General features: G+C 53.9%; 2 protein-coding genes across 2 annotated transcripts; one reads left to right on the top strand and one right to left on the bottom strand.

The window, feature by feature from the left end:
- Window positions 1-977: 977 nt before the first annotated feature.
- Window positions 978-1,829, bottom strand: LOC123748615 (uncharacterized). The gene has a single exon (XM_045730779.2). It carries the CDS (start codon window positions 1,827-1,829, stop codon window positions 978-980), a length of 852 nt encoding a protein of 283 aa, XP_045586735.2.
- A 7,944-nt stretch (window positions 1,830-9,773) lies between these two features.
- LOC138353561 (uncharacterized) lies at window positions 9,774-10,529 on the top strand. Its single transcript, XM_069306742.1, has one exon. It carries the CDS (start codon window positions 9,774-9,776, stop codon window positions 10,527-10,529), a length of 756 nt encoding a protein of 251 aa, XP_069162843.1.
- The last annotated feature ends 299 nt before the right edge of the window (window positions 10,530-10,828 follow it).

The raw sequence follows: 10,828 nt of genomic DNA, 5'->3' as shown, positions 1-10,828 counted from the left end.
GTCCAGCAACTGTAATGGGCACTTAAGACAACTATGACAGGAACTGTGCTTGTCACAAGAGGAAGTACACTGTGCCTACCATGACCACAGGAGGAAGTACACTGTGCCTACCATGGCCACAGGAGGAAGTACACTGTGCCTACCATGGCCACAGGAGGAAGTACACTGTGACTACCATGGCCACAGGAGGAAGTACACTGTGACTACCATGGCCACAGGAGGAAGTACACTGTGACTACCATGGCCACAGGAGGAAGTACACTGTGACTACCATGGCCACAGGAGGAAGTACACTGTGACTACCATGGCCACAGGAGGAAGTACACTGTGCCTACCATGGCCACAGGAGGAAGTACACTGTGACTACCATGGCCACAGGAGGAAGTACACTGTGACTACCATGGCTACAGGAGGAAGTACACTGTGACTACCATGGCCACAGGAGGAAGTACACTGTGACTACCATGGCCACAGGAGGAAGTACACTGTGTCTACCATGGCCACAGGAGGAAGTACACTGTGCCACCCTTGACACTGTCATAGGGGGGAAGTATACTGTGCCTACCCTTGACACAGGAGGAAGTACACTGTGTCTACCATGGCCACAGGAGGAAGTACACTGTGCCTACCCTTGACACAGGAGGAAGTACACTGTGCCACCCTTGACACTGTCATAGGGGGAAGTATACTGTGCCTACCCTTGACACAGGAGGAAGTACACTGTGCCACCCTTGACACTGTCATAGGGGGAAGTACACTGTGCCTACCCTTGACACAGGAGGAAGTACACTGTGCCACCCTTGACACTGTCATAGGGGGAAGTATACTGTGCCTACCCTTGACACAGGAGGAAGTACACTGTGCAACCCTTGACACTGTCATAGGGGGAAGTACACTGTGCCACCCTTGACACAGGAGGAAGAACACTGTGCCACCCTTGACACAGGAGGAAGACCACTGTGCCACCCTTGACACTGTCATAGGGGGAAGTACACTGTGCCTACCCTTGACACAGGAGGAAGAACACTGTGCCACCCTTGACACAGGAGGAAGAACACTGTGCCACCCTTGACACAGGAGGAAGTAGACTGTGCCACCCTTGACACAGGAGGAAGTACACTGTGCCACCCTTGACACAGGAGGAAGTAGACTGTGCCACCCTTGACACAGGAGGAAGTACACTGTGCCACCCTTGACACAGGAGGAAGTAGACTGTGCCACCCTTGACACAGGAGGAAGTACACTGTGCAACCCTTGACACAGGAGGAAGTAGACTGTGCCACCCTTGACACAGGAGGAAGTACACTGTGCCACCCTTGACACAGGAGGAAGTATACTGTGCCACCCTTGACACAGGAGGAAGTACACTGTGCCACCCTTGACACAGGAGGAAGTAGACTGTGCCACCCTTGACACAGGAGGAAGTACACTGTGCCACCCTTGACACAGGAGGAAGTACACTGTGCCACCCTTGACACAGGAGGAAGTATACTGTGCCACCCTTGACACAGGAGGAAGTACACTGTGCCACCCTTGACACAGGAGGAAGTACACTGTGCCACCCTTGACACAGGAGGAAGTACACTGTGCCACCCTTGACACAGGAGGAAGTACACTGTGCCACCCTTGACACAGGAGGAAGTACACTGTGCCACCCTTGACACAGGAGGAAGTAGACTGTGCCACCCTTGACACAGGAGGAAGTAGAGGCAGCTGCCGCAGGTGAGGTGCACCACGGCAGCAGGACCAGTGGTGCTGAGTGGGGGCGTCCCACGCTGCCTCAGCATCATGAGGGATGCTGCACTGCTGGTCTCAGCGTCGTGGCTCATCTCCCAGTCTGTGGTTCATCTGGTAGTTGGTAACCTCACTTAGGCACCTGTCTGTTGGCCACAGACCGACACCAGCTCCCACAGCCTCCCCCACTACACATGGGAACACATGCCTCCTCCCCCACTACACATGGGGACACATGCCTCCTCCCCCACTACACATGGGGACACATGCCTCCTCCCACACTACACATGGGAACACATGCCTCCTCCCACACTACACATGGGGACACATGCCTCCTCCCACACTACACATGGGAACACATGCCTCCTCCCACACTACACATGGGGACACATGCCTCCTCCCACACTACACATGGGGACACATGCCTCCTCCCACACTACACATGGGGACACATGCCTCCTCCCACACTACACATGGGGACACATGCCTCCTCCCACACTACACATGGGGACACATGCCTCCTCCCCCACTACACATGGGGACACATGCCTCCTCCCCCACTACACATGGGGACACATGCCTCCTCCCACACTACACATGGGGACACATGCCTCCTCCCACACTACACATGGGGACACATGCCTCCTCCCACACTACACATGGGGACACATGCCTCCTCCCACACTACACATGGGGACACATGCCTCCTCCCACACTACACATGGGGACACATGCCTCCTCCCCCACTACACATGGGAACACATGCCTCCTCCCACACTACACATGGGGACACATGCCTCCTCCCACACTACACATGGGGACACATGCCTCCTCCCACACTACACATGGGGACACATGCCTCCTCCCCCACTACACATGGGGACACATGCCTCCTCCCCCACTACAAACGGGGACACATGCCTCCTCCCACACTGTACACATGGGGGACACATGCCTCCTCCCCCACCCAGGGAGAGGGAGGGAGAGTGAGGGAGAGTGAGGGAGGGAGGGAGAGGGAGGGAGAGTGAGAGAGAGTGAGTGAGGGAGAGTGAGTGAGGGAGAGTGAGTGAGGGAGAGTGAGTGAGGGAGAGTGAGTGAGGGAGAGTGAGGGAGAGTGAGAGAGAGTGAGTGAGAGAGAGAGTGAGTGAGAGAGAGAGAGAGTGAGTGAGAGAGAGTGAGTGAGAGTGAGTGAGAGTGAGTGAGAGTGAGTGAGAGAGAGTGAGTGAGGGAGAGTGAGTGAGGGAGAGTGAGTGAGGGAGAGTGAGTGAGGGAGAGTGAGTGAGGGAGAGTGAGTGAGTGAGGGAGAGTGAGTGAGGGAGAGTGAGGGAGGGAGAGTGAGTGAGGGAGGGAGAGTGAGTGAGGGAGAGTGAGGGAGGGAGAGTGAGTGAGGGAGAGTGAGTGAGGGAGAGTGAGTGAGGGAGGGAGAGTGAGGGAGAGTGAGTGAGGGAGGGAGAGGGAGGGAGAGAGAGTGAGGGAGGGAGATTGACTTAGGGAGAGTGAATGAGGGAGGGAGAGTGAGGGAGAGACAGTGAGTGAGAGAGGGAGAGGGAGGGAGGGAGAGGTGCACGGGTGGAGGTGTGACTCAGCTCTCACATGGTGCCAAGGGCCTCTCCCAGCCACACCCTACCCCTAACCTGCCACATTCTCAATCACTTGCTTAAGCGATATTCCAGGAGATGTTACACCCATATTGGTACTTTCTGGTGGTCCATCACTACGTATTGGTACTTTCTGGTGGTCCATCACTACGTATTGGTACTTTCTGGTGGTCCATCACTTCATATTGGTACTTTCTGGTGCTCCATTACTCCATATTGGTACTTTCTAGTGGTCCATCACTCCATATTGGTACTTTCTGGTTGTCCATCACTACGTATTGGTACTTTCTGGCGGTTCATCACTACGTATTGGTACTTTCTGGCGGTTCATCTCTACATATTGGTACTTTCTGATGGTCCATCACTATATATTGGTACTTTCTAGTGGTCCATCACTCCATATTGGTACTTTCTGTTGGTCCATCACTCCATATTGGTACTTTCTGGTGGTCCATCACTCCATATTGGTACTTTCTAGTGGTCCATCACTATATATTGGTACTTTCTAGTGGTCCATCACTCCATATTGGTACTTTCTGGCGGTTCATCACTACGTATTGGTACTTTCTGGTGGTCCATCACTACATATTGGTACTTTCTGATGGTCCATCACTATATATTGGTACTTTCTGGTGGTTCATCACTACATATTGGTACTTTCTGGCGGTTCATCACTACATATTGGTACTTTCAGGTGGTCCATCACTACATATTGGTACTTTCTGATGGTCCATCACTATATATTGGTACTTTCTGGTGGTTCATCACTACATATTGGTAGTTTCTGGTGGTTCGTCACTATATATTGGTACTTTCTGGTGGTTCATCACTACATATTGGTACTTTCTGGTGGTCCATCACTATATATTGGTACTTTCTGGTGGTCCATCACTACATATTGGTACTTTCTGGTGTTCCATCACTTCATATTGGTACTTTCTGGTGGTCCATCACTACATATTGGTATTTTCTGGTGGTCCATCTCTACATATTGGTACTTTCTAGCGGTTCATCACTACATATTGGTACTTTCTGGTGGTCCATCACTACATATTGGTACTTTCTGGTGGTCCATCACTATATATTGGTACTTTCTGGTGGTCCATCACTACATATTGATACTTTCTGATGGTCCATCACTACATATTGATACTTTCTGGTGGTCCATCACTACATATTGGTACTTTCTGGCGGTTCATCACTACATATTGGTACTTTCTGGTGGTCCATCACTACATATTGGTACTTTCTGGTGGTCCATCACTACATATTGGTACTTTCTGGTGGTTCATCACTACATATTGGTACTTTCTGGTGGTCCATCACTACATATTGATACTTTCTGGTGGTCCATCACTACATATTGGTACTTTCTGGTGGCCCATCACTACATATTGGTACTTTCTGGTGGCCCATCACTACATATTGGTACTTTCTGGTGGTCCATCACTACATATAGGTACTTTCTAGTGCTTTATCACTACATGCTGGTACTTTCTGGTGGTCCATCACTACATACTGGTACTTTCTGGTGATCCATCACTACATATTGGTACTTTCTAGCGGTTCATCACTACATATTGGTACTTTATTGTGGTCCATCACTGCATATTGGTACTTTCTGGTGGTCCATCACTACATATTGGTACTTTCTGGTGGTCCATCACTACATATTGGTACTTTCTGGCGGTTCATCACTACATATAGGTACTTTCTGGTGGTCCATCACTACATATTGGTACTTTCTAGCGGTTCATCACTATATATTGGTACTTTATTGTGGTCCATCACTGCATATTGGTACTTTCTGGTGGTCCATCACTACATATTGGTACTTTCTGGTGGTCCATCACTACATATTGGTACTTTCTGGCGGTTCATCACTACATATAGGTACTTTCTGGTGGTCCATCACTACATATTGGTACTTTCTGGTGGTGCATCACTACATATTGGTACTTTCTGGTGATCCATCACTACATATTGGTACTTTCTGGTGGTCCATCACTACATATTGGTACTTTCTGGTGGTCCATCACTATATATTGGTACTTTCTGGTGGTCCATCACTACATATTGATACTTTCTGGTGGTCCATCACTACATATTGGTACTTTCTGGCGGTTCTTCACTACATATTGGTACTTTCTGGTGGTCCATCACTACATATTGGTACTTTCTGGTGGTCCATCACTATATATTGGTACTTTCTGGTGGTCCATCACTACATATTGATACTTTCTGGTGGTCCATCACTACATATTGGTACTTTCTGGCGGTTCATCACTACATATTGGTACTTTCTGGTGGTCCAACACTACATACTGGTACTTTCTGGTGATCCATCACTGCGTATTGGTACTTTCTGGTGGTCCATCACTACATATAGGTACTTTCTAGTGCTTTATCGCTTCATGCTGGTACTTTCTGGTTATCCATCACTACATACTGGTACTTTCTGGTGATCCATCACTGCGTATTGGTACTTTCTGGTGATCCATCACTGCATATTGGTACTTTCTGGTGGTCCATCACTACATATTGGTACTTTCTGGTGGTTCATCACTACATATTGGTACTTTCTGGTGGTCCATCACTACATATTGATACTTTCTGATGGTCCATCACTACATATTGGTAGTTTCTGGTGGTCCATCACTACATATTGGTAGTTTCTGGTGGTCCATCACTACATATTGGTACTTTCTGGTGGTCCGTCACTACATATAGGTACTTTCTAGTGCTTTATCACTACATGCTGGTACTTTCTGGTGGTCCATCACTACATACTGGTACTTTCTGGTGATCCATCACTACATATTGGTACTTTCTAGCGGTTCATCACTACATATTGGTACTTTATTGTGGTCCATCACTGCATATTGGTACTTTCTGGTGGTCCATCACTACATATTGGTACTTTCTGGTGGTCCATCACTACATATTGGTACTTTCTGGCGGTTCATCACTACATATTGGTACTTTCTGGTTATCCATCACTACATACTGGTACTTTCTGGTGATCCATCACTGCGTATTGGTACTTTCTGGTGATCCATCACTGCATATTGGTACTTTCTGGTGGTCCATCACTGCATATTGGTACTTTCTGGTGATCCATCACTGCGTATTGGTACTTTCTGGTGGTCCATCACTACACATTAGTACTGTCCATCGAGCACTTCCTGTAAACACGAACATTTCAAGAGGATGAGCTGAACATGGTAACCTCACTATTGAAGATGTCACAGTGTCTACCGTGCAAGAGTTGAGTGAGATGTGTGGAAGTAACCGAGCTCACCGCAAGTAGTATTCACGGCAGTGCCCATGACAGTGCTCAAGATGATTACTGAGCGGGTGTAGTGAGCTGCACACACCTGTCTCCTCTCACCTGCCTGCTGGTAGTAGCTGGACGCCTCACCGGATACCTCTTCAATTTAGGCAGATGTCCAGCTTCTGGAGTCACTGTTATGACAACCTTGGTGTGGGTGTACCGCCAGGTGTGGGTGTACCGCCAGGTGTGGGTGTACCTCCAGGTGTGGGTGTACCGCCAGGTGTGGGTGTACCGCCAGGTGTGGGTGTACCGCCAGGTGTGGGTGTACCGCCAGGTGTGGGTGTACCGCCTGGTGTGGGTGTACCGCCAGGTGTGGGTGTACCGCCAGGTGTGGGTGTACCGCCAGGTGTGGGTGTACCGCCTGGTGTGGGTGTACCGCCAGGTGTGGGTGTACCGCCAGGTGTGGGTGTACTGCCAGGTGTGGGTGTACCGCCAGGTGTGGGTGTACCGCCAGGTGTGGGTGTACCTCCAGGTGTGGGTGTACCGCCAGGTGTGGGTGTACCGCCAGGTGTGGGTGTACCGCCAGGTGTGGGTGTACCTCCAGGTGTGGGTGTACCGCCAGGTGTGGGTGTACCGCCAGGTGTGGGTGTACTGCCAGGTGTGGGTGTACCGCCAGGTGTGGGTGTACCGCCAGGTGTGGGTGTACCGCCAGGTGTGGGTGTACCGCCAGGTGTGGGTGTACCGCCAGGTGTGGGTGTACCGCCAGGTGTGGGTGTACCGCCAGGTGTGGGTGTACCGCCAGGTGTGGGTGTACCGCCAGGTGTGGGTGTACCTGCCAGGTGTGGGTGTACCGCTAGGTGTGGGTGTACCTGCCAGGTGTGGGTGTACCGCCAGGTGTGGGTGTACCGCCAGGTGTGGGTGTACCGCCAGGTGTGGGTGTACCTCCAGGTGTGGGTGTACCGCCAGGTGTGGGTGTACCGCCAGGTGTGGGTGTACTGCCAGGTGTGGGTGTACCGCCAGGTGTGGGTGTACCGCCAGGTGTGGGTGTACCGCCAGGTGTGGGTGTACTGCCAGGTGTGAGTGTACCGCCAGGTGTGGGTGTACCGCTAGGTGTGGGTGTACCGCCAGGTGTGGGTGTATCTGCCAGGTGTGGGTGTACCGCCAGGTCTGGGTGTACCGCCAGGTGTGGGTGTACCGCCAGGTGTGGGTGTACCTGCCAGGTGTGGGTGTACCGCCAGGTGTGGGTGTACTGCCAGGTGTGGGTGTACCGCCAGGTGTGGGTGTACCGCCAGGTGTGGGTGTACCGCAAGGTGTGGGTGTATTGCCAGGTGTGGGTGTACCGCAAGGTGTGGGTGTACCGCCAGGTGTGGGTGTAGCGCCAGGTGTGGGTGTATTACCAGGTGTGGGTGTACCTCCAGGTGTGGGTGTACCTCCAGGTGTGGGTGTACTGCCAGGTGTGGGTGTACCGCCAGGTATGGGTGTACCGCCAGGTGTGGGTGTACCGCCAGGTGTGGGTGTACCGCCAGGTGTGGGTGTACCGCCAGGTGTGGGTGTACCGCCTGGTGTGGGTGTACCGCCAGGTGTGGGTGTACCGCCAGGTGTGGGTGTACCGCCAGGTGTGGGTGTACCCCCAGGTGTGGGTGTACCGCCAGGTCTGGGTGTACCGCCAGGTGTGGGTGTACCGCCAGGTGTGGGTGTACCGCCAGGTGTGGGTGTACCGCCAAGTGTGGTTGTACCGCCAGGTGTGGGTGTACCGCCAGGTGTGGATGTACTGCCAGGTGTGGGTGTACCGCCAGGTGTGGGTGTACCGCCAAGTGTGGTTGTACCGCCAGGTGTGGGTGTACCGCCAGGTATGGGTGTACTGCCAGGTGTGGGTGTACCGCCAGGTGTGGGTGTACCGCCAGGTGTGGTTGTACCGCCAGGTGAGGGTGTACCGCCATGTGTGGGTGTACCGCCAGGTGTGGGTGTACCTGCCAGGTGTGGGTGTATTGCCAGGTGTGGGTGTACCTCCAGGTGTGGGTGTACCGCCAGGTGTGGGTGTACCGCCAGGTGTGGGTATACCGCCTGGTATGGGTGTACCGCCAGGTGTGGGTGTACCGCCAGGTCTGGGTGTACCGCCAGGTCTGGGTGTACCGCCTAGTATGGGTGTACCGCCAGGTCTGGGTGTACCGCCAGGTCTGGGTGTACCGCCAGGTGTGGGTGTACCGCCAGGTCTGGGTGTACCGCCAGGTCTGGGTGTACCGCCAGGTGTGGGTGTACCGCCAGGTGTGGGTGTACCGCTAGGTGTGGGTGTACCGCCAGGTGTGGGTGTCCCGCCAGGTGTGGGTGTACCGCCTGGTGTGGGTGTACCGCCAGGTGTGGGTGTACCGCCAGGTGTGGGTGTACCGCCAGGTGTGGGTGTACCGCCAGGTGTGGGTGTACCGCCAGGTGTGGGTGTACTGCCAGGTGTGGGTGTACCGCCAGGTGTGGGTGTACCACCAGGTGTGGGTGTACCGCCAGGTGTGGGTGTACCGCCAGGTGTGGGTGTACCGCCAGGTGTGGGTGTACCGCTAGGTGTGGGTGTACCGCCAGGTGTAGGTGTACCGCCAGGTGTGGGTGTACCGCCAGGTGTGGGTGTACCTGCCAGGTGTGGGTGTATTGCCAGATGTAGGTGTACCTCCAGGTGTGGGTGTACCTCCAGGTGTGGGTGTACCGCCAGGTGTGGGTGTACCTGCCAGGTGTGGATGTACCGCCAGGTGTGGGTGTACCGCCAGGTGTGGGTGTACCTCCAGGTATGGGTGCTCCTCCAGGTGTGGGTGTACCTCCAGGTGTGGGTGTACCACCAGGTGTGGGTGTACCGCCAGGTGTGGGTGTACCTCCAGGTGTGGTTGTACCGCCAGGTGTGGGTGTACCTTCAATTGTGGGTGTACCTCCAGGTGTGGATGTACCGCCAGGTGTGGGTGTACCGCCAGGTGTGGGTGTACCTCCAGGTGTGGGTGTACCGCCAGGTGTGGGTGCTCCTCCAGGTGTGGGTGTATCGCCAGGTGTGGGTGTACCGCCAGGTGTGGGTGTACCGCCAGGTGTGGGTGTACCTCCAGGTGTGGGTGTACCCCCAGGTGTGGGTGTACCGCCAGGTGTGGGTGTGCTGCCAGGTATGGGTGCTCCTCCAGGTGTGGGTGTACCTCCAGATGTGGGTTTACCGCCAGGTGTGGGTGTACCGCCAGGTGTGGGTGTACCTCCAGGTGTGGATGTACCTCCAGGTGTGGGTGTACCGCCAGATGTGGGTGTACCGCCAGGTGTGGGTGTACCGCCAGGTGTGGGTGCTCCTCCAGGTGTGGGTGTACCTCCAGATGTGGGTTTACCGCCAGGTGTGGGTGTACCGCCAGGTGTGGGTGTACCTCCAGGTGTGGATGTACCTCCAGGTGTGGGTGTACCGCCAGATGTGGGTGTACCGCCAGGTGTGGGTGTACCGCCAGGTGTGGGTGTACCTTCAGGTGTGGGTGTACCTCCAGGTGTGGGTGTACCGCCAGGTATGGGTGCTCCTCCAGGTGTGGGTGTACCGCCAGGTGTGGGTTTACCCTCAGGTGTGGGTGTACCTTCAGGTGTGGGTGTACCTCCAGGTGTGGGTGTACCGCCAGATGTGGGTGTTCCGCCAGGTGTGGGTGTACCGCCAGGTGTGGGTGTACCTCCAGATGTGGGTGTACCGCCAGGTGTGGGTGTACCGCCAGGTGTGGGCGTACCGCCAGGTGTGGCTGTACCGCCAGGTGTGGGTGTACCGCCAGATGTGGGTGTACCGCCAGGTGTGGGTGTACTGCCAGGTGTGGGTGTACCGGCAGGTGTGGGCGTACCGCCAGGTGTGGGTGTACCGCCAGGTGTGGGTGTACCTCCAGGTGTGGGTGTACCTCCAGGTGTGGGTGTACCTCCAGGTGTGGTTAAGAACATAAGAACAAAGGCAACTGCAGAAGGCCTATTGGCCCATACGAGGCAGCTCCTATCTATAACCACCCAATCCCACTCATATACATGTCCATCCCACGCTTGAAACAATCGAGGGATTCCACCTCCACCATGTTACGCGGCAATTGGTTCCACAAATCAACATTCCTGTTACCGAACCAGTATTTACCCAGGTCTTTCCTAAATCTAAACTTATTTCATTTATACCCATTGTTTCGTGGTCTGTCTTGTGTTGATACTTTTAATACCCTATTATTATCCCCTTTGTTATGTCCATTCATCCACT

Source organism: Procambarus clarkii, chromosome 58 (assembly GCF_040958095.1).
Source record: "Procambarus clarkii isolate CNS0578487 chromosome 58, FALCON_Pclarkii_2.0, whole genome shotgun sequence".
NCBI classification, from domain to species: Eukaryota; Metazoa; Arthropoda; class Malacostraca; order Decapoda; family Cambaridae; genus Procambarus; species Procambarus clarkii.
The sequence above is the reverse complement of the archived record's forward strand: the minus strand, read 5'-3'. Positions and strand labels throughout refer to the sequence as shown.